The sequence below is a fragment of the Beta vulgaris genome, chromosome 5 (assembly GCF_026745355.1).
Source record: "Beta vulgaris subsp. vulgaris cultivar EL10 chromosome 5, EL10.2, whole genome shotgun sequence".
In the NCBI taxonomy this organism is placed as follows: Eukaryota; Viridiplantae; Streptophyta; class Magnoliopsida; order Caryophyllales; family Amaranthaceae; genus Beta; species Beta vulgaris.
This window is the reverse complement of record NC_079206.1, coordinates 30,455,798-30,479,653: the sequence shown is the minus strand read 5'-3', so window position 1 is coordinate 30,479,653 and position 23,856 is coordinate 30,455,798. Positions and strand designations below refer to the sequence as shown.

The following is a 23,856-nucleotide window of genomic DNA, read 5'->3' as shown; positions in this document are numbered from 1 at the left end:
TCTATTTCTACAATTAAAGAGATATTTTACGCATATCGAAAATGGAAAGTGGTTTAGAGAGACTTTTGATGGTTGTTCATGACCCAAGATCTCAGTGAGCATCAATATTTTGTTTTTGAAACACAGTGGTCTTGCCATAATTACTTTCTCCTTATCCCCTAAATGGAAAAATAAATAAATTGGCTCCAATATCCCTTATAACCACCTTCTACATTACTCCCCAAACTTGTGTCATTGTCCTCCATTGAAAGGTCTATAGGTAATCCGTCGACCAACCAATTTCAAAGAATTCCTCGACTGTGCCTTCCTACTTAACTATTTCATTATCTTCATCATCCAAAGTTAACCTATTGCAGTGGATAGCCAAATCATCAACCATGATGTCTACATATTGAACCTCGAAAGGTTGGAAAAACCCCTAGCCTACAAGGGAGATGAGCCTTTTCTTTTTACGCGGTTTTTTTATAAATACAACCTCATAACTTAAGAATACTATAGATTATCAAAAGTTGATTATGGGCGCGCTGACAAAAACAGTCCCTCCTTTAATTTATTATTGTTCAATCCTAACTTTTGGGGTATTTAACAATAGCGGTCCAGGTTAACCGGTAACCAATTTAAGAGGCTTTTGTAAAACAAAATTACTTCATTTTGCTGTTTTAATTTCCTCTTTCTCTCTCCTCCCTCCTTGCTCCTCTTCCACCTCCTCTTCCTTCTCCCTTGCCACCTCCCCTACTACTGTCCTGTTGGCACCCCGCCACCGACCTTACCAGCCTAATCAACCCAAAAGTACCCAATACCTACTCTCCACCTAACCCTACCCACTCACTCGACTTCACCCAACAACAAACCAAAAAACTAGTCCAGCCATCGCCATCAAAACCTCACCACAACCACCAGCCTTTGCGGCCATGCTTCCACGAATGCTTCTACTTCATTGTCTTCCTCTTACATTGCATCCTTGCTTGAGCTGGTGGTTTTGTGTGGCTGGTGGTTTTGTGTGACTCGAGGAGAGAGACGCGAGGGAAGGAGTTGTTTCGAAGAAAGGGAGGTGGTGCCAGGACAAACGGAGGGAGTTTGAGGGCAAATGAGAGGGTTATTAGGGAAGGGAAGTGATTTCGGGTGGCAAAAGAGGGGTTTCAGGGGCAGGGGATGGTGCTGAGGGAGGGGAGGGGGTTTTTGGGGAAAAGGAGTGGTTTCGGAGGACATAGGAGTAATTCTGAGCTAGGGCAGGGGGATAGGTGGTTGGGGAGGGGATGGATTTTTGGGGACGCGGAAGAGAGTGGCGAGGGAAGGAAAAGAGACTTGGGGATGGGATAGAGGGTGGAGGGGGTGGTGACAGTTACGGGAGGTAAGGGGGGTAGTGGGAAGAGAGGAGATTGGGTGGCAAGGGAGAGGAGAAGGAGGGAGCAGTGAAGGAATGAGAGAGAAAACAGGAGGAAAAAGATAGAAAAACAAAAAGGGCAAAGTATACGTGCTACAACAGGTCTCTAACTTACTAGAACTACTATTGTAAAATAACTCCAAAAATTGAGACTGAATAATAAGAAACTGAAGTATGGACTATTTTTGTCAGGGGGCCCATAGTTGAAACTGATTAAATCAAATTTTCCTTTTTTAATTGAATGTGGAGAAGTTTGAATTATTGAAGTCAACCTTTTCTTATCTTAATATATCAGCCTGTTATAATCAGTTAGTAAGAACATGGAGGACGACAATATAATTCTTTAGTCACTATAATAAATGTTCAGAATCTCCTACATACAAAATAGCAAGATGGTTTTAGCTACAGTTTAAGCTATAATCTGAAAGTACTTTCTAAAACTGTAGAATAGTACAATTACAATGTGAAAGTGATCTTTTTCACATCATCAATTCTCACCGTATTCAGTGCTTGGAATTCAAACTTAATTTCCTTTGATATCTCACAAGCACCAGCTAGTTCACGTTTCCATCTAGCCTAGTATTTATTAACAATCCGTTATAGGAGTAACCATGATTTGGACAGCAAGACTTTCAGCCTATTGCATCCCAGCTTACTAATAACGTATGCATCGACATCATCAGACTCATGCATCAGTAAAAAGTTAATCAGAGTCTGTTTCCTCCCTTACAGAATCAGAATTCACAACAGGAAGATTCCTCGGGTACTGTGAGGACGTCAACCGTCTCTCCAAAGGTGATTTCCTCTTGCTCACCACAAATCGGTTCACTCCTTTCCTCATTGGCATGATAGATGGGAAATCCTCATCAGGAATCTGGCTCAGCTCTGAAATGTCTTTTATCTGAGCAACACGCCGAAACCACCTCTCTGCCTTGGCTTCCTCAGACATGTCCAGCAGATCTGGTTCCTTTACGGCTGATCCCTCCAAACTCCTTTCTCTCCAAGAGTGTCCAACACTTGCATTCTCGCTTAAGCTCTGAGATTTTGAATCATCATCAGGTGACCTGAATTGTGATTCAAAATATTTTGGATTTTGATTCACATTATTGGATGCCTCAAAAACTGGGTCACTGTATTTACCTTCCTTTCTCTCTCCTGCCCCTCCGGCATCTGAGCTCATTGGACCAGTCTGTTCATTTGCATGGATTGACTCTGAACCCTCACGTGATTTCTCATTGGCAAAGTATCCAGGTGGAAAAGGGACAAAGGGGACATAATAATTACTGCCCGCTTGCTCCATCACCACACGCCTCTTGTACATCGGAGAGGTCAAAGAACGGTCTTTCTTCTTACTAACAACAAACCGATTTTCTGCTTTGTGGATTGGCATGATTTCTGGGAAGTCATCATCAGATATAGCACTTGGCAGGTCTTTATTTACGGCTTGTCGCTCACCTACCTTCTTAAACCATTGTTCAGATTTTTCATCTTTTTCTCTTTTGTAATCTTTATTTCCTCTCTGTCTCGAAGACTTTTCATTCAGCATCTGTTGTTCAACTGGAGCATAAGTGTCAAGCCCTGACTTTGGCTCACTGTGTTTCCCATATTGAGAATAAACAAAAGTAGACGTTGCAGAAGGAGAAGATTTTTCACCTACAAGTTCATCTAGACTCTGGCTAATTTTCACATTGATGCTATTCTCAGCACTAGCTGTTTCGAAACCATTAGGACCATAATTGTTAACGATACCCAAGTTTCCTTTGCTTGCAGAATACCTGTTATCCTCTGCCTTCATGGTCTCAGGAAAATCTTCATCTGCTAGAGAACTTCTCAGTTCAGACGATAATTCCAACTGAGCTATCTTAGTGAACCACTGTTGCTCATCTCCGCTCCCAGGTATTATGTCATCAGAATAACCTTTCACAGAGATATCAGCTCCCAAACCTGAGACAGAGGTGGGGCTCAGGAATGAGTTGACTCCTGATTTCTTGCAATCACACCTCAGGCATACCACATTCCTACCAAAGTTTAAGAAGTTGCATCTGGAGGAGGAGGAGATGGAAAAGAATGCAAGTCTCAAGTTAGAATAGATGCAAAACAACTAGGAAAAGGCAAGTTAGATAAGAGTTAACGACACTCACTGCGGACATTCCCATTCACCAGATACAAATTTCTTTGGCCGAAGCTCATCACACTGAAGACATTCCGAGTTTTTAGCAAAGTTCATAAAACTGCACCTGCTCATGGACCAAACATGATACATATTAGTTGTTAACAATGAAAAGCTAAATTTCAAAAGAAAGTGCTGCATCCCCGATCCCCCCCCCCTCTCCCTCTTCTTAAAAGGCCATCTTTTGAGTTTTGAATACCAGATTACAAATCATAGCTCAGAGACCATGAAAAGATTACATAACGACATAATTTGCTTTGTCAAGGGAATTTTACGGACCTCTGAAAGGTAATAATAAGCTAAAATTTAATCTGACCCAGTACAATAGACTACTCGAATGACAACATTAGATTTGCTTAGTGGAACTAATTGAGCACAGAAAAGAATTTAGGGCTGAGCAACGCTATATGAACATCAGAAAATCCAATTCGAATTCCTGGATACCTGATCCAGAAACAATTTTGGATTGGAAATCTTAAAAACTTCGATGATCCGATCCACTATCTAATCCGAAATTTTGGATAATCCAATCTAAAAAGAATTTCGGATCAAATAACCAATCAGAAAATCGGATATGGATAAAAATTCAGATTCGATTTTCGTATTTTTGGATGATATAAATTATAATCAGATTTTAAATTTCAAATGTCAGATGTCTGACCCATTCTCCGTAATATTTGGGTTATTTAACTTTTGAATTTTAATTTTTTTCCTCAAGGATATTGAACATGGAAGGAACGAAAAAACACAAATGTGAGAACCCTACTCACTCGTGTAGTTTCTTTTGTCTCTCTGTCAAGCATACCCAGTCCAACACCCTAGTCATTTGTTCCTAACAGTGCTCAGTGCATCGTGATGGTGATCCAATAATTCATCCCTAGACCACAATCCTCTATAGTCTGGGTCCAAGGCTTCTTGTATTCATCAGCAAAACTTATGGTATTGAAAGGTCTTGTAGAAGGCTCTAGCAGCACTAGTTTCTGGTTGTGGCCATAAAAACGAAGAGAGAAGTCTTTAAAGATCAGAAACTAAAAGCCAGCTGTTATAATCGTCCAGCCTTTTCCACTTCTGCTCTGCCTTTGGAGTGTTTTTACTTCTTTGTCATATATATACTTCCTCCGTTTCGTTTTAAATGCAACAAAGGGGTATTATTTGTGAGATATAAAATATTCATTTGTTGCGTTTAAAATGAAACGAAGGAAGTATGTATGTATAAAAGATGCTTATTATGACTTTTCCGACGTCAATTTCTTTGATGCTTCTCTATTATAAACTATTCGTATTCAGCCTGCTCCAACTCAGAAAGCAGACTGGAGTGATTCCTAGAGAACTTGATACATCAAACCCCAAAAAGGAGGCTATCACAATAGTGCAATTAAGAGACCACAATAATAAAGTAATGTGAAACCAACATAAGAATAGAATCTTGGACCAAGTCCTTGCAATAAAAGATATGCAAGTCGGAAATTTACTAATATCCAATTCGAGAATTGTCAGATATCGGAAATCCGAAAGAAAATCGGACTGGATTTAGATATAAGAAAAAAGAAGTGAATTTCAATATTGGATATCCGACACAAAATCAATTTCAGATCAGATTGGATATCCAATTCATGCTCAGCCCCAGAAAAGATAAAACCAAGGGAAAAATCTACTAATTTAATTCTTCATGACTCACTCTGGGCATAACCAGTCGCCTTTCTTCATTTCCACTTTCTTTTCAAAAGGTTTTGGTGCTTGCCTGTATCTTTCAGAAAACTGTGCTGTTGCAACAGAGTCCACAGAGCTTCCATTAGAGTTAGCCAACTCATTGAACAATTTCCTCACAGATGATTCGACTCTACTGTGTATTTGCATGTTCTCTGGAAATTTAATAGTCGTGTGGGCATAACTCAACAAAAACTCTACCAGATCGGCTGTGCTTGGTTCATCCGATGCTAATACCTATTCAACATGCATTAAGCTGAGGTCAATATGCTGGATTCAGCAGCTGTTACAAGAAACGAAATAAGAAATACCAGGGCTGGAAGAAGTGGCGTCAATATAACACAACCCACAAAAGTATAATAAGTATATGAAACCTTTAAGTAACATATAAGTGGAAAAAAAAATACACCATAATTTTATTAAGAAAAAATCAAGTTTTGCCTAAACTTTTGCAATTTCGGAAAGTAAGAAGGTACATTTTCAAGGATGACTTGTTTTGTTCCTCCCGTATACGATTTATGACATAAAAGACATATTTAATACACCACCTTTTCCTTTAAATATATTTTCATATATTGTACTGTTGACTTATCTTTAGTGTGTGTAACTAACCATGTTTCCCTTCTACAGACCCTAATAGAGAAGAACCCGGGTGAAAACAAAAACAATATGTCCTAGCGAGATAACCCTTGAAAACATAATGAGATGACAGCCTCTCTATTAGGCCTTGTTCTCTTCAACTTAGAAAGATAATATTCAGTTAAGCTTGAAACATTAAAACTGAGCGAAATCCTTGAAATTATTTCTCGAAATTGCTTCAAATTGAACGCTAAATTAAAATCCTTAATCAGAGAAAAATAAACATACAAAACAAAAAAGAAAATTTGTCAGAAACAACCTTTTAAATACAATTTTTTGCGAGAAACAATCTTTAAAAAGAATCTGGCAAAAGAAGACCATAATAAGAAAATATTTTGTGAGGAATAACCTCGACCCATTTTCCGACATTGACCAAGCATTTTTCAGCATTGACTCGTTAAAACCAACCCTATGGAGTGCACGTGAACTGCATCTCTTCTATTTCGACCTTGTTTTTCTCTATTTTTTCGACATTGACCAAATATTTTCCGATGTTGAATTCATCAGTATATGAAGGTAATCAAGTTGAAAAATAAGAAATGTGGGTTACGTGCCTTGCCATGTTTGGTTTTAGTGAGTCGAAGCGGCAAAATACTTAGTCAATGCCCGGAGAATGGGACAAGGTTGTTGCTCGCAAAAAAATATTTTTAAGGTCTTATTTTGTCAGATTTTTTTACAAAGGTTGTTTCTCACCAAAACTTGTATTTAAAAGGTTATTTTTGACAAAAAATTCCAAACAAAAACCCTTACTTTGTGAAATTGGTTACCAATTGGGTAAAGTGGAAGAGTGGGTGTAGACTATGCCCTGATGTCATTCACTGCAGCCTCTTTTTGTCATCAGTGAAGCTCTTTCAAGTAAGTTTTCTCTTTGACATGTCTCTCACATTATCTCTCTCTGTTAGCATACTCATTTTGTACAGGTAGCAAAATAGAGTAAGACAGACTTAGTTAGCTTAAATGAAATTTAGAGTTCAGATTCAATACTGTACAAGTAATCAACAATAGTAGTACCAGTTAGCAAGGGAGGTCATCAAAATACATCCAATAGTTCGTAAATTTTGTTATGTTGTGTTGTAGGGAACAAACCTACATCTAAACAGGTCAATTTCTGATATTTAAGATAAGTTAGCTTTGCTCCTGTAAACCTTGATGCTAAGATGTGCCGGATAGGATGTGATTGTTTAACTTGGGAATGGCCATTATGGAACAGAATTACAAGTGTCCAAAGTTATGATGTGGACATGTAGAATACTTTCCTTCCATATGTATAAATAAGTTGAGGGTATCAATTTCCCTTTCTCATCTAGAATTGACGTCCACAAGTGTCAATACTCATACATAGTGTCGTATAACTAACACGCATGCTTGAACAAAATGAAGGATATCATCTTACCTTCCATATACAATATCCTATGTGATTTAATCAGATCTTTTTTGCTTGAATTTACTTAACTCCGCTCAAAGTATGATACACTCATAATTAGAACTGCATAAGCATAGAACCACCTAGGTGAACATTCTTTGTATTGCAATTTACTGATGTAATTGAAGTAGCTGAAAGTCCAACTACACAACATACTTAATGAAACCCTATTGTGCCCCACTTTTATGCTCTTAACCTCATGGTTCACAAGTAAACAATCATTGCAGATCCAAAAGATGCTCATGTTGCATAACTAGACTCCTACCAGCTCAATTGGCTGTCCAAGATACTCTTAGCTTCAATCCAACATGAGTATCATTCTATATGAAGTCAATGGAACTAAGGAACGTCACTTAGTAAACCAGATGCCTAGAATCGCCGAGCTAAACAAAAATGATAAGAAAGTAACAACAAAGATTGCTGCTTTGCCCCTCCCTAGTCAACAGATTACATTTACTTTCTTCCTTAAGATATTATTCATTCATTCTCTTTGTCTAAAATAAGAGGCAAGATGAAACAGTCAGTGTTATCAAACTTACATCATTAGTGCCTCCACCTAGAAAAGATTTCATCCTCGCTGCGGCAGCAGAAGCATTGATAAACAAAAATGGCGAACCATTCTCAACAACCACCTCTATGTCCTCCCTTGGAAGGGACCTAATCCAACAACGGTATGAACAATAAATAAGCCATCAAAACACACACAAACAACAATAAAAGACAAAAAATTCATCAAAGAATGATTCCATATTCATTAATAAATAATTCAACTATATAACAAAAAAGTTCAAAAGAACAAGAATTTCGTCATTCTGTTATTGAAAACGTATTTCTCCACACAAACAAAATCCGAGAGAGTGCGTAGTTCATAACGGTTACGAAGAATATCTGTTAATAAACATAACATTCTTGTAATTCAAAATATTACATAAAAAATGTTACAAATTGATACAACATTTGTGATTCCACACACAACATTTCTGACTCAACATGCAACTTTTATGGACGAATGTACAATCACAAAAGGTTACAAACAAAAACCCAGTCTTGTGGGGGTTGTGCCAAAGATACGGGATCGAATCAAGTCTACATCAAATGCACTTAGTAGCTCGTTCGCACCCAAAAACAAAAAAAAAAAAAAAAAAACAGAAAAAAGTTCACTAACCACAACAAAGCGGGGTGATCTCGAGCGAAAGCCAAAGAAGCATTAGCATCCTGAAGAAAATTCTGAGGCAAAAGTTGAACATCCACAAACTGATGAACATCAAGGGGTGCATTAGAATACCCCAAACGAGAAACCCAATGAACAAAATCTGTAAACTCAGGCCATGGATGATGAGAATCAAATCCTGAAATTGAGTTAAGTGATGGAATTTGGGTGTGAAGTTGGTGAGAGCATTTGGGAGGAGAGAGAAAGGGGGAGGGAGGAAGAGATAGTAGAGGGAAGAGAAAGAGGGAGGACTTGTGAGAGACCAGGCTACGAAGGAAGAGGAGTGAAGAAGGGCGGCGAGGGTGAAAAAGAGGTAACAGAGTGAACAACCGCACGGTGGCACCACCCATGGTCATTCACTAACTTCTGTGTGGTGTGCAGACTGCAGAGTACTAGTGGATACAGCTCCTAGAATGAAGTATAAGGTCCAAGACTCCAAGTTGGTTAAAGTAAGCAGGATGTGGTAATTGAATTCTCGAATCAAATTTTGTTTATATTATTAGTACGTATAAAAAGAACAAATTAAAAGGTTCTTGGAAGTATAATACTCTTTATGAATCATGTGTACGGATTAAAATGTAAGTTAAAGAAAAGAAAAATAAAACCAAGTCTCAATAATCCTAATTATTACTTTGTGTTGTTTAAACACATCGAGACAAATTTAATAAGATTCACACAACTATATTTAACTTTACATACTAATCATACTAAATGGTCAAAAGGAAGTGGGTGAATAGTGTAAGGAGTAGTTTGGTTCAAGATATGGAACAGATTGAGAATGGAAACAAATAGAGAAGGAAAATGGTAAAAAAAAAAAAAAAAAAAGTTCCTTATTGAATATTTAGTTTAAGCCAAGAAATGAAAGTAAATGGTAACCATTACCACCAAATAATAGATTTTCTTACTTGAGGAGAATGGGAAGATAACAAATAGAAGGCGAATCAATTAACATCAAGTAACGATAGTTAATTGATGAGGGGTTGAACCGAACAAGAAGAAAGGGAATCAGAAATTAATTAAATTTATTGGAACCCAAAAATAATAAATCAAACAACCCCTATAAGTCAATTATTGCAGGTAATTCAAAATGTAGGAAGTACATGATCAATTATTTGCTCCCAGCATCACCAGCTATTGAGATACTTTTGCAAAATATTCCAATAACCTGAAAAGAATTCAAGAAAATGTTCCGACCCATATTGTTATTTTCTTTTTTCTTTTATGTATTTTAGGATTCTAGAACATTATTGAAAAATGATAGTAAATATTTGTACCGAAATAAACTTTGATGGTTTTTGAAATGGTTCATCAATGAATTTAACCTATTAACAAGTAATTGTTCAAAATTAACTATAAGACCCCACATTCTCTCCCCTAGGTCATTCACAATGAACTCCACGTGCTCCTTCCTATTTCTATTATATTCAAACAAAAAAAGTTGCAGTCCCTTTTCGATTGACCTTACCGCCATTAAGAAGTAAACATTGGAGCATCAAATTGCACAAAAGTGAGCAAGACCAGCTTAAATTACTATAATCGACCATTAACAAGTTGGTTGTGAATGGAAAAGAATAAGAAGAAGAATATGGGTGGATGTTCTGCTTTTCAAACGTGAAAGAGTAATTAGGTTAGAGAGTCGGGGGTTGTTTCTATAACACCCCAAAAATTTGAACCCAAAACCTAAATTAGAAAACACGGATATCCTTTGAAAAATCACTTGTTCAAAGTTTTACGGTGTTAGCACCACACTCATTTTGCACGATAACCAATATTAGCCTATATAAATCATTTCAACCTAGTCATAACTTGGGAATTTTATATCCAACAAAATGCAAAATAAATCATCTCACACTATCCCAACTTTTACATATTTTTCTTAGCTTGTTTGATTTTCTTTTTATATACCTAAGCTAGTGTGAAACATTTCCTATAGGACCTATATGCCTACTTTTGTGAGGGGGTAAGAATCTAAAGGACTAGCTAGATATGTTATTTTGGGGTATTTGTAAATGTGTGTTGTTATTTGTTGTAGTAAATGCATCACCAATCATTCTAATCCACTAGGGGGGAAAAAAAGAAGGGCTGCGCTTTCTTCATTACGCAGCCCTTCCATACAGTAGGGATGCGCTTTTAAATAAATCGCAGCCCTTCTTTATTGTAGGGCTGCATTTTTATAGAAAAGCGCATCCCTTTACAAAAAGGGTTGCGCTTGACTAAAAAACGCATCCCTATTGTAAAGAGAAGGGCTGCGTTTTTTAGTCAAACGCAACCCTTTTAAATGAAGGGCTGCGTTTTTTGGGACACGCGCAACCCTTCATGGGCTTTTTTTTTTATTTTGAAAAAAGCGCATTGGGCTTAAAAGACAAAGTGACTAGGGTTTACTCCAACCCTCCCTCCCTCATTCTCTCAGTCTCTCTCGCTCGTCTCTCACAAAATCTCATTCTCTCTCTCCTCTCTCACAACGGCGTTCTTCTTCATCAGAAATTCTCTCAACCCTCTCTCATTCTCCTCATTCTCTCAATCTCTCTCGTCTCTCACAATCTCAATCTCTCTCGTCTCCTCATTCATCAGAAAGTGACTAGGTGTTTCACGGCGTTCTTTACTCCTGCCGGAAACGTGAAGTCGCCGCCTCGTCGGGAGCCAAGGATGCCCGCAACTGCTGAAACAACAATATTCGAACTTTCGGTGAGCGTCTAAGGCGTATTTCCGGAGAGCACGAAGAAATGCAATATTCGGCCTTTGTTCTTCGCCTCCGACGAGTTTGGCGGTGGTCTTGCTAGAGATTTCAACTTCAGATCTATAATTTTAGGGTTTTTTTTCATTTTCGTTTATTTTTTTCATTTTTTGTTCATTTTCAGATTATTTTATTTTTTAGGGTTATTTTTTTCATATTCGTTAATGTTCAGATTAGTTCTTTCAGATCTATAATTTAGGTATTTTTTTTTCATTTTTTGTTCATTTTTGTTAATTTCTGTTTTTATTTTCGTTCCTTTTTTTTCTATTTCCGTTCCTTTTTTTTTCATTTCAACACTAAGATTTCTGGAATAATTATTTTGTTATATCTTTTATTTAATTTCAGTTGTATATTACATTATTTTGTGTTATGATATTCATCACGCCTTGGTTGTTCGCTGCTTTATCAAATTATATATTATTTCAATTTTTTTTGTCTAAAAGGGCTGCGCTTTTTACTTAAAAATGCAGCCCTTCACTTGTAGAAGGGCTGCGTTTTTAGGTAAAAAGCGCAGCCCTTCACTTGTAGAAGGGCTGCGTTTTTAGGTAAAAAGCGTAGCATTTCGTTGTGAAGGGCTGCGCTTTTCAAGCGCAACTCTACTTAAAAAGTGAAGGGCTGCTATTGAAAGAGCTGTTGTCAAAAAGCGCAGCCCTAGGGGTCTTTTTTAGCACAACCCTTCCTTATTTTTTCACTAGTGATCCTAGATATCAGTACAAAACTTACTCACTAAGAGTAAGCTTTTAAATAGTCGCCTATTCAAGATTGTTCTTGAACGTTTAACCTCACTTGGAATAGTAATGTTAGCTTTTTTAATTTATTTGTTATAAGGACAACTAAAACTCATTTCCATATTATTTTCAATTGGTGCATATGTAGATTAAACAATTAGTTACCTTGTACTCCCTCTGTTTTTTTTTTTTTTTTTTATCTTTCTCACTTAGAATCTTGACACTATTCATGCATAGAGAGAATCTTCTCAAATGTTCTCAATTTATAAGAAAAAAATATAGTCATGTGGGGTCTTGTTTGATTCGTCTCAATTAGTACTTTATTAATCTTAAATCGTTATAATTTTTACTAATATATAATGAAAGATATTTAAGTTTTAAAACGTGCATTGGAAGATGTGCAAAAGAAAATGAGAATGGTAAAAAAAAACAGAGGGAGTATACTTGAAGAATTAGGAAATTGTTGTTATATTTCCTTTAAAATAAAATGACAACAATAAGTTAGTAGGATTAAATATTCATGGATAGGTCAGTGTAGAAACATAAATTTGTCTCTCGTTTTAATACCCTAAGATGACTATTACCTCCACTGTAATTGTTCCAAATCAAAGAAAGAATAAAGAACGAGCTTAAAATAAAATATTTCAAGCCCAAATTAAACCATATAATTCAATTTGGAAAACCTTTTTATAAATAATTTGATAAAAGCTCACTTGTAAAAACATTTTAAAATATTTTTATAAAAGCCCACTATCGAAAACTTTTTAAATTTAGTTTTATGAAAGTTCATTTTCTAAAATCCTTTTTGTATCCCTATTTAATTAATAGAGTTAATTTATTATATTAATTCTCTAAAATATTTTCAAATTATATTTTATATAGAAATTCATGTTTATCTAAAGTATTTATAAATATATTTTACTATTTTTTAAAAAAAATAGTAAAAATATTTTTAGTTACCTATTACTTCCAAAATGCCTAACACTATATAATACTTTCCTGCAAACTTTTCCTACGACTTCCAACTATGAAAAAACTCTCCAATAGTTTAAACACTTAATACACTCAAACCAATTAATTTCATATTTCAAGCTTTGAGGATGGTTTTTTCTAAAGTTATTCATAAGACCAAGGCGATTAAGGTATATTCTTGAGGGTCCTTTAACTAATTTAATTCTTTTTTATTTGCTTGAAATTACTAACCTTCTTGTATTATGATATAGATCTTTAAGCAATTTCATGTCTTTTGTCTATTCTTAATCTCTACTCTCTTTTTTATACTTTTGTACATATTTCCATGATTTTCATGTTCATTGTTGTCATCTCTTCACACGTTATTATTGCTAACTACAAGGCCTAATGAAATTATTGAACAATTGGTTTGGATCCCAATATTATGATTGCTTAATAACATGTCATTAAATTGTAGTCTTTTGCGTGTTCAATGACCCGACCTAGACTAATTTTTCTTAGGGTTTCGAAAATTAGTGCTTGGTTGTTTAATTGTATAAAACTTGCTATAAATCATGTTAAGTAGAGGCTATCAATGGACGAACGTGATTCTTGATCATGTTCATACCACCCCCGAACTCAATTTTTGATTCAATGACCAATTATGAAGTTATGACGGAGAAATCTACATAAGATAAGTCCTAAGTTGTCCCTAAAATTTTTCAATATCCAATTAGGTTTATAAGTTTTCCTTTAAAGACTTGTTGGCGACCTCGAAAATCTTTTTCAATGAATCTTTAAATAAAGGTAGACAAATACGCGCTCACACCACGTAGCAAATAATTACGCGCCTACAATTTGGCGACTTTGCTGGGACTTTCTTTTTTGAAAATATTGATTTCTTCCAAAAAATAAATGTTTTAAAAAATTATTATTGGGTGATACACGAAAAAAATTGATGACATATTAATTGTTATTATTATTATTATTATCATTATTATTATTATTATTAGTATTATTATTATTATTAATATTATTATTATTATTATATTACTATTACTATTATTATTATTATTATTATTATTATATTATTATTATTATTATTATTATTATTATTATTATTATTATTATTATTATTATTATTATTATTATTATTATTATTATTATTATTATTATTATTACTACATAGGCGTATTGCATGACTATTCTTCAGAGCCACTATATGGTTATTGTCCTGCCTCATTTGTAAGTGTGTTTTTATTCGCCTACGCGAGATGAGCGTGTATTTGACTACCTCATTGTAAATGTTTTATTGAAAAAGTTTAAAGTCGCCAATAAGTCTTTCAAGTAATTTTTTCTCTCACTAGGAAAGTGAGTTTTATTTTTCCGTTTTCTTCACTCAACATATTCTCACACTGTAGCATGCAAAGTCCCTTTACCTTCCCAATCCATCCTTTTATTGATAATCCAATCCTATCGCAACTAACTACCTAATAGTTGACCTTCCTTGTCTAGGGAATTGGATGTGGTGCGTTGATACCAAAAACTACAAGAACATTCACTATACCTAGTTTCCTAGATTGTAGCAGATTTGTTTAGACCCCCCAAATGGGTTTCATACAGTCCCAAGACGGGAGCTTTTTACCACTTGGCATTGCTGCCCATGGAGCCTTTTAGGTTTAACGACTATATATCATTAGGGTTAGCATTTACATCCTTCATCTTCCAGTTTGACCATGAACATTACTCTTCATTTATTACGTCTGTTTTTTTTAAGTTTTCATTTATGAGTGAAACACATAATTCTCCACCACTTTTTAGGATGGGGTTTTTAATTAATCCTCCACCAAACCACTCAAATATTGAGCCCATCAACTAGAAACTAGTAGGAGTTTTTGTTGGGCCAAATCCACCGAACCCTATCTTGGTGCAAGGTCTAGTTACAATATAATGACGCAAAAGGGGTGATATTAAGGTTACCAGAACAGGCTTGTACTATATCTTTACCTTCTCCAACAAAGATGATCTAGAAGGTCTATTACATCAACATACATACTACAAACATTGGTGGTAGACTCATCACATTTCGCAGGCACCACTGATTAGAGGTACCCTCTACTATATCTTATAACTTTGTTCGCTTGTGGGTTAGGGTGGTCGGCCTTCCATTTGCCTATTTGTCAGCAGATTGGGATTATATAATCCTTTGCCATGTAGGGTTTGTGGAAAATATGGAACATGCAAGCACTAAATTACCATCCCAACCGGAATTTCGGGCTTGCATGTTGGTGGATCTTTCTCAACCACTGATCCCTAGTTGCTATTTTCCATTATATGATAATCAAGTGGTGTAGCTATACTTTCGGTATGAAGGAATATCTAGGTTCTGTAAAAAAAAGCGGAAGTGCATGCCATCATACTTTAGGGTGCTCAGGATTCAGATGAGGAAGCCCAACGCCAAATCCGCCATCGCATATCGACCTTGGAAGCACTTCTCACCTTTTACAAAACACCAACCGATGCTCTCCCTCACGAGAAAGGGACTCACCAAACTCCCCAAAAACGCCTCCTAACCTTGTTAATTCCATCCAACTCCCTTCTACACAACTTTGGCCAAGAAAGCGCCTAAATGTGGGTGATAAGTGCGTTCTTCACGCACTTTATGACTTTCTTTTGGCTTGTTTTGGCTCCCTTTTTCCCCTTTTCTTCCCTCTTTCTCCTCACTTTTCCCTTCTATTTCATTCACTTGATCATACTTGATCATAGTGACATTTTGCTAGATTTTCGATCTATTTTGATCGAATTTCTAGCACATATGCTTTCACCATGTTTGCTCGTCTTTTTATTGCAGGTATGACCCTTTTCGGGGCCGAGTAATGCGAGACATGGCACAAGGGAACGAGCTAGAAGATGAGAGGGAGCATGAGGTGCGCTTGGTATGTCCCGCACACGATGGTGCGCCCGCACACGATGGTGCGCCCGCACACGCTACTGGTGCGCCTGCACCCTCGACCATTTTTGGAGCAGAAAACAGACGACATTGGTGCCCCCGCACCAAGCACAAGGTGCGCCCGCACCTGTGTCTGGTGCGCCCGCACCATCTACGGAGCATTTTTACAAAGAGACAGAAGACTCAGGTGCGCCCGCACCTGAGGTCTGGTGCGCCCGCACCTAAGCATGGTGCGCCCGCACCATGCGTTGCGGAATGAAAAAATCGATCATTAAACTCTTTTTTCTCTTTTAGTTTTAGACTTACGCTTTCATTCTAGTTTCCACACAACATTCTAGGGTTTTGTATTAGGAGAAAACACTTTAGTTTCATTGAATTGAGAATTGTTAGATCATAGTTTGTGATTCATACATTCAAGGTACTTTTATTCAATTAATTCAAAGTTTTAGTTTTTATTTCATTCTTTCCGTCTTTGTTCTTACTTTTGGTTATTCTAAATCTTCATTCTCTTAGTTTCATAATTGCGATTTACATTAGTTTAATCATTACTTAATCATGTTTAGCCTTAGATTAGTCATAGATTTATTTTAATTGCTTTAACTCCATGATTAGTGAGTAGTTTCATAATCTAGGGTTAGGGTGAAAGTATGAATTAGGGTTTTAAATATGTGTTGATGTGATTGTGATGTTTAGAGAAGTTTATGCATTGATCTTGGTGTTTTGAGACCTTAGGATAGATATTGATCACATTTATACTTTGGTATTTTGATTTCAAAGTTCTTAAATCGGATTTTGAACTCTTTTATCCCCCAAGAATCAACTTAATTTCTACCAAGATATTGGAGAAATTAAGGGGATCCTTCATTAGGGGTTTTCCAAACTTATTGAATCTCTTAATCAATTAACTAAAGACCATTCGAGAGAGGATTTAGTTGATTGATTAAGTGATTACTCTTGAGGACCATTCGAGAGAGGACTCAAGTAATTTAGAGGGAAACTAAACCTTGCATAATCGTCTCGTCTCACAATCGCATTAACAATCATTGTATTCTTATTCATACTAGTAACCTTAACTCTAGTGTCTTTTATTTGATATTTAAACTCTGATATTTGCTTGTTCTAGTTGTTAGTTAGTCTTAATTGTTACCAAACATCTTTCAAACCCCCAAATACCTTTCAATTAGGTAGTCTGACTTGATAGACTTTAATCAATCCCATTTTCCCTGTGGATCGACCCTTGACTTGCCCTTACTATTCTCTTAGTATTGCTTGTTAGGACTTATAAATATTGTTTGGAAAGCGGTTCTTAGTGCCTTAACGACACACTAAAAACCTCTTATCAAAATGGCGCCGTTGCCGGGGAAATTGTGCTATTGATTGAAGTATATTTTAGTTTAGTTTGCTTAGTTGATTTTTCTTTTATTTTCTTTTTAACTGTGGTTGTTATTTGCTAATCCTCTGCTTAGCTTTGTTGTGTTACATGAGAAGAAGAACTCACGGTTCACCCACATTGCCTCTAGATCCTGAAATCGACCGTACATTGCGAAAGCTTCGGAAGAATTTGGAAAATCTGACTTTGGGTTCCGAGCCATCTTCACCAATCTCAAGTACATCAAGTGAAGTTGAATCAGAAATGGGTGAAGCAAATCCACAACTGTTTAGGGATTTCGGAAATCCGGGTTCCTATGTTCTTCAAGGTGGAATTCGACTCCCCACCACCACTACAAATTTCAGCATTCACCCTCAGTATACTCGGATGGTGAAAGCAGAGCAGTTTTGTGGGGGGTCAGATGAAGATCCTCTAGACCATCTCGACAGGTTTCTTGAGATCTGTGCCATGATAACAACTAATGATGTCTCTCCTGACTACATCAAGATGCATTGTTCCGGTCCTCTCTTACCGGAAAAGCAAAGTCATGGCTCAAGAGCTTGCCTGCTAATTCCCTCACTACATGGGAAGAAGTCACAATGGCCTTCTTGAAGAAATACTTCCCGGAGTGGAAGACTGCGGACATAAGGAGGAAGATCTCCTCATTTGAGCAAGAGAACGATGAGACACTTGCCGAAGCTTGGGAGCGGTTCAAGGAGATGATCCGTTCATGCCCACACCATGAGTTCAACAAGAATCTACTCATGCGATTTTTCTATGATGGTCTTGATCCGATTTCACGGGCCAACCTTGATGCTGGAGCGGGAGGTCAACTATCTAAGATCCCGCAAGAACAACTTGAGTCCACAATTGAGGAAGTGATCAAGAACTACTCATGGGGTGGAAGACGAAGAGGTGCTCAACCTAAGAAGAGCGGAAAGTTTGAAATTGACCCCATGGATCAAATTCAAGCCAAGATGGACCAACTCGACAAGAAGCTCTCCAAGATCAATCTTGCATCGTCTACTCCTTCACAGGTAAACTCTTTTTCTTGTGATATTTGTGGTGGTACTAACCATGATACTTCTTATTGTGGAGGTACCCATTCGGAGCATGTGGCGGCAATAATTCAAGAGGAGATGGATATCAAGGAAACCAAGGGTATAGGAACAATCAACAAGGAGGTTGGAGACAACCTCAACAAAACTACACCCAAGGATTCAACCAACCTCAACAAGGATGGAATCAACCTCAACAAGGGTACAACCAAGCTCACAACCAAGGGTTTGCGCAAGGGTATAACCAAAACCAAAACTATAACCAAGGTGGTTCCTCCTCACAAGGGTCCAACACATTATCAAGCTCCACATCAAAGGACCAACAACCCAAAACCTCCCTCCAATCTTCCATTTCCCAAACAAAATCCCGAACCTACACCATTTCCCGATCCAACCTCTCTCCAAATTCTCCAACAACTCCAATCCATGAACCAAATTCTCCAAAACCATGAGCAAAGGTTTCAAGAGCTACAAGCCCACAACAAAATGCTTGAAACCCAAATTGCCCAAGTAGCTGAGAAAATCCCTCACCCCCACAAATCAACTTCCGGCCAACCCATCCCTAACCCCAACCTCCATCAAGCCAAAGCCATTCATTTGAGGTCGGGAACAAGTTATGCGGGTCCTAAGATGCCGAATGGGGAGTTAGAGAGGATGAAGAAGCTGAGGTTGTTGAGAAGGAGGATGGAGCTGAGGAAACTGAGAAAGAGGAAGTTGAGGAGAAAGATGAGTCACATGTTCAAGTTGGTGAAAAAACCATTGCCATCACCTCCACCAACCAAATCTATGTGCCTCCGGTTCCCTATCCTCATAGGTTGGTAGAGAGAAAGTTGAGTGACAAGTTCACTAAATTTCTTAATGTGATGAAGAGCCTGCAAATCAACATCCCATTCCTTGAGGCTATGTCTCAAATGCCAGCTTATGCTAAGTTCTTGAAAGAGATCCTCTCCAATAAGCGAAAACTTGAAGATGAGCTTATCTCCCTACCTTACCAAGTGAGTGCTCTTGTGCAACGAACTATGCCCAAGAAGCAAAGAGATCCCGGGAGTTTCACCTTGCCGGTGAAGATAGGTGTTTAGAGCCTAAGGGTGCACTGGCCGATCTGGAGCAGTGTCAATTTGATGCCCCTTTCTATTGCAAAGCACCTAAATTTCCTCTTCATCCTACGCGCAAAACGATTCAATTGGCGGACCGCACTGTGAGAGTCCCTTGTGGTGAGTTGGAGGATATACCGATTCAAGTTGGGCATGTGTTTGTACCATGCGACTTTGTGGTGATGGATATGGAGGAAGATCCTGAGACTCCTCTTATTCTGGGAAGAGAAGCTCTAAAGACTTTGGGTGCCGTGATAAACTGCAAAAACGACACAATCACGGTTGAGGTAGCTAATGAGCGGGTGGTGTTTGAGTTCTCTAAGACATGGAAGAGACCTATGATGGAGAAAATTTCTCGGGTAAGCCTAGTAGAAGATGAGGTAGAGGACCCATGAGTGTGGAAATTCTGGGACGATTGTATGCTCACTTACCGACACCCTTAGCTTGGACATGGAAGAGGAACACAAGATGAGGCGTTTGAGGTTCTAGCTCATCATCCACTGATAAAGAGGAGTGTTCTAAGCCTCCTCCCAAGGTAGAGTTCAAACCCCTTCCCTCCTCTCTTAGATATGTTTTTCTTGATGATGCATGACTTATCCTGTTATTGTCAATTCGAGTCTTGATGACATTTCTATATCAAACTGATTGGAATTTTGCAAAAATATAAAGATGTCATTGGGTATTCGATTGATGACCTTAAGGGGATAAGCCCTTCTCTTGCTATGCATCGTATCCATCTCATCGATAGTAATGCCTCCTCCATCGAGCATCAGAGAAGGCTCAATCCCAACCTCAAAGAGGTTGTGAAAAAGGAGATCTTAAAACTAGTGATGCGGGAATCATCTATGCTATCTCAGATAGCAAGTGGGTGAGCCCGATTCACGTGGTTCCAAAAAAGGAGGCATGACTATAGTTGAGAATGAGAAAGGAGAAACAATCTCAACTAGGACTGTCACTGGGTGGAGAGTCTGTATTGATTACAGAAAACTGAACAAATCCACCCGAAAGATCATTTCCCCCTTCCCTTCATTGACCAAATGTTGGAGAGGCTTGCTCGTCATTCACACTTCGTTTTCTGATGGTTATTCCGGATTCTTTCAAATCCCCATTCATCCGGATGACCAAGAGAAAACCACCTTTACTTGTCCGTATGGGACATTTGCATATCGAAGGATGCCCTTTGGTTTGTGTAATGCCCCATCCACTTTTCAAAGGTGTATGACAGCAATCTTCTCTGACATGCTAGAAGATTCCAAGGTTCATGGACGACTTTAGGTGTGTGGTTCGTCTTTTGACACATGTCTGGTTAATCTTGAATGTGTGTAAAAAGGTGTCAAGAGACGAACCTTGTACTGAATTGGGAGAAGTGTCACTTTATGGTCGAGGAAGGCATTGTACTTGGGCATAAAGTGTCGAAAAAGGGTATTGAGGTAGATCCGGCAAAGGTTTCGGTTATTGAGAAGCTTCCGCCACCGAACTCGGTGATGGGAGTTCCGCTTTCCTTGGACATGCTGGTTTTTACCGGCGTTTCATCAAGGATTTCTCTCAAATAGCCAAACCATTGACGAATCTACTTCAAAAAGATGTTGATTTTGAGTTTGATGAGTCTTGTACTAAGGCTTTTGAAACTCTTAAAAAGCCCTTACTTCTGCCCCCATTGTGCAAGCTCCGGATTGGAGCTTGCCTTTTGAACTAATGTGCGATGCTAGTGACTTTTCAGTGGGAGTTGTTCTTGGGCAACGCAAGGAAGGGAGGCTTCATGTGATAGCCTATGCAAGTAGGACTCTGGATGATGCTCAACGGAACTATGCAACTACGGAGAAGGAAATGTTGGCCGTGGTCTTTGCATTTGACAAGTTCCGTTCCTACTTGACATGTAATAAGGCGGTGGTGTATACGGATCATTCTGCGGTCCGGTATTTGATGAGTAAGAAGGATGCCAAGCCTAGGCTCATTAGGTGGGTGTTGCTTCTTCAGGAGTTTGATTTTGAGATGAAAGAGAAGAAGGGGACGGAGAATGTGGTAGCTGACCATCTTTCTCGCCTCCCTCTTGATAATCTGGAGGAGATTCCTATCGAGGAAGATTTGAGAGAAGAAGCATTGTTCGCCATTCTGAATATGAGGTTCCATGGTTCGCGGATTATGCAAATTATTTGGCTTGTGGGATAGAGCCTCATGGTTTTAGTTCCCAACAAAGGAAGCGGTTTTTAAAGAGGTTTCAAGGTTCTACTGGGATGACCCGCTCCTTTTTACGAAGTGTGCTGATGGAGTGTTTAGGAGATGTGGGCCTAATCCTGAGATGACCTCTGTATTAACTCATTGCCATACCTTGGCATGTGGAGGGCACGATGGAGCAAGCAAAACTGTTGCTAAGGTGCTCCAATGTGGTATGTTTTGGCCGACATTGCAAGAGGAGTGGTGGCATCACAAAGCGACATGAGATGCCTCAACAGAACATTCTTCAGGTTGAGCCGTTTGATGTCTGGGGAGTCGACTTTATGGGTCCATTTGTTCCTTCCTGTGGGAATGTGTACATTCTTGTTGCGGTCGACTACGTGACAAAATGGGTTGAAGCCATTGCCTCTCCTACCAATGACCATAAGGTAGTGACCAAGCTCTTGAAGAAGATCATCTTCCCTCGATTTGGGGTTCCCCGTGTGTTGATCAGTGATGGCGGTTCACACTTCGCCAAAAAGCAATTAGAAGCACTATTGAAGAAATACGGGGTGAATCACAAAGTCGGTCTTCCTTATCACCCCCAAACCCAAGGCAAGTTGAGGTCTCGAATCGAGAGGTTAAGAACATCCTTGAGAGAGTGGTCAATAGGATACGGAAGGATTGGTCTTTGAAGCTTGATGATGCCCTTTGGGCTCTTCGCACGGCTTTCAAGACACCTATAGGCATCACTCCCTATCGCCTTGTGTATGACATGGCATGTCATTTGCCGGTTGAGCTAGAGCACAAGGCTTGGTGGGCAGTTAAGGAGCTCAACATGGATCTTCACTTGGCGGGAGAAGCTCGAAAAGAAAGGCTAGTCGAGCTGGAAGAACTTCGTTTTGACGCGTATGAGAGTTCTAGACTAGGTTAGAATATATAATTCTTATTCATTGGCTATTCTTATTCATACTAGTAACCTTAACTCTAGTGTCTTTTATTTGATATTTAAACTCTTGATATTTGCTTGTTCTAGTTGTTAGTTAGTCTTAATTGTTACCAAACATCTTTCAAACCCCCAAATACCTTTCAATTAGGTAGTCTGGACTTGATAGACTTTAACCAATCCTATTTTTCCTGTGGATCGACCCTTGACTTGCCCTTACTATTCTCTTAGTAATTGCTGGTTAGGACTTATAAATATTGTTTGGAAAGCGGTTCTTAGTGCCTTAACGACACACTAAAAACCTTTTATCAGTGGGTCAGCTTCAAAGAAGCTAATTTATCAATGATTTGGAACATCTCAATGTTCGCAACTATCTAGCTACGGATTGGTACCTAAAAAGGCGCCGGTTAAGATGGCAAAATTGGGAACGGAAAGGAGGGTTCAATATTTGGTATAAAGATAAGCAGGGTGTAAGCTTGATATCCAAGTCTCTCACTGACTTGGTAATGGTTGATGACTTGGGAGTTGAGGCTGGGATGGAAATCACTTCGAAGCTAGCTATGAAAAGAAGCTCAGTTAACCATGACACTACATCGGCACCAAAGAAGCTTAAGAGTATGAATGCACTTGCTGATGAAGATGATGGAATCACTTGTCTCTTAGTTCTCTCATTATCCTCTCTATGGGAGTGGAAGTTGGCCTTTCATAGCCTCCCAAGGTAATATGAAACTGTTATTTCACAATTTTGATAATGACATATAATTAAAGTTTACGTGATTTTAGTTTATTAAGTCCGATTTTTAGTTTATTATGTTAGAAGTAATTTCATATGTCTTAGATTTATTTTTCCTGTTTTGTTTATTTTATTTTGTTAGATTTATTCTTTTAGTTTTAATTAGTTTATTTATCTTTAGATTTCACGAATAACATGTTAAATAACTTATGAAGAATTGATTAGGAGTTTAATCAAGATTAAGTTGTTTATACCTTATTTGTGATATTCGGTTAATATTATGGAGGTAACAAATTTAATATATTAAGTTTCCATAATATTTTGTTTAGTTAGTGTGTGAAGCATCTTTGGTTTTCCTACAATCTAGGAGCCGCCAAACACTAACCTAAGCATGCGCTTAAAAATAGATCGTTGAGGTAGTTCCTACATTTTAGGAACCACAACAACTAATCTATTTATAAGGCTTGTGAACGTGGAGAAGTGGCTAAGTTTAAGGAAGCCCAACTGCCAACGGAATTATCACAACGGACATATTGTGGAGAAGTGGTTGAAGCTACGTGTGATAATGGAGAAGATCTTGGAGAAGATCGTGGAGAAGAACTCGAG

At 38.0% G+C, this 23,856-nt stretch overlaps 1 protein-coding gene and 1 non-coding gene across 3 annotated transcripts; both read right to left on the bottom strand.

Moving 5' to 3' along the window:
• Positions 1 to 1,713: 1,713 nt before the first annotated feature.
• Positions 1,714 to 8,977, bottom strand: LOC104908137 (zinc finger protein VAR3, chloroplastic). 2 transcript variants are annotated; one of them, XM_019252764.3, is made up of 5 exons: positions 8,489 to 8,977; positions 7,863 to 7,980; positions 5,296 to 5,498; positions 3,526 to 3,621; positions 1,714 to 3,426 (listed from the first exon to the last, which is right to left on the bottom strand). In XM_019252764.3, exons 1-5 carry the CDS (start codon positions 8,887 to 8,889, stop codon positions 2,088 to 2,090), a joined length of 2,157 nt encoding a protein of 718 aa, XP_019108309.2. In that variant the 5' UTR covers positions 8,890 to 8,977; the 3' UTR covers positions 1,714 to 2,087. The 2 variants fall into 2 exon arrangements, with proteins under 2 accessions (XP_019108309.2, XP_010695519.2); XM_010697217.4 differs by having other exon boundaries at positions 5,233 to 5,498; positions 8,489 to 8,976.
• Positions 8,978 to 17,906: 8,929 nt separating this feature from the next.
• LOC125498038 (small nucleolar RNA R71) lies at positions 17,907 to 18,013 on the bottom strand. The gene has a single exon (XR_007274806.2). It is a non-coding gene; the product is annotated as a small nucleolar RNA R71 (small nucleolar RNA).
• Between the last annotated feature and the right edge of the window lie 5,843 nt (positions 18,014 to 23,856).

Bases quoted from the DNA above. Each gene is read 5' to 3' on its own strand.
- LOC104908137 (XM_010697217.4), bottom strand. From the start codon at position 8,889: ATGACCATGGGTGGTGCCACCGTGCGGTTGTTCACTCTGTTACCTCTT. The intron at 7,981-8,488 runs GTTAGTGAACTT...TTGTTGGATTAG, and splicing joins GATCACCCCGCTTTGTTGTG to GTCCCTTCCAAGGGAGGACA. The intron at 3,427-3,525 runs GTGAGTGTCGTT...CTCCTCCTCCAG, and splicing joins GGTGAATGGGAATGTCCGCA to ATGCAACTTCTTAAACTTTG.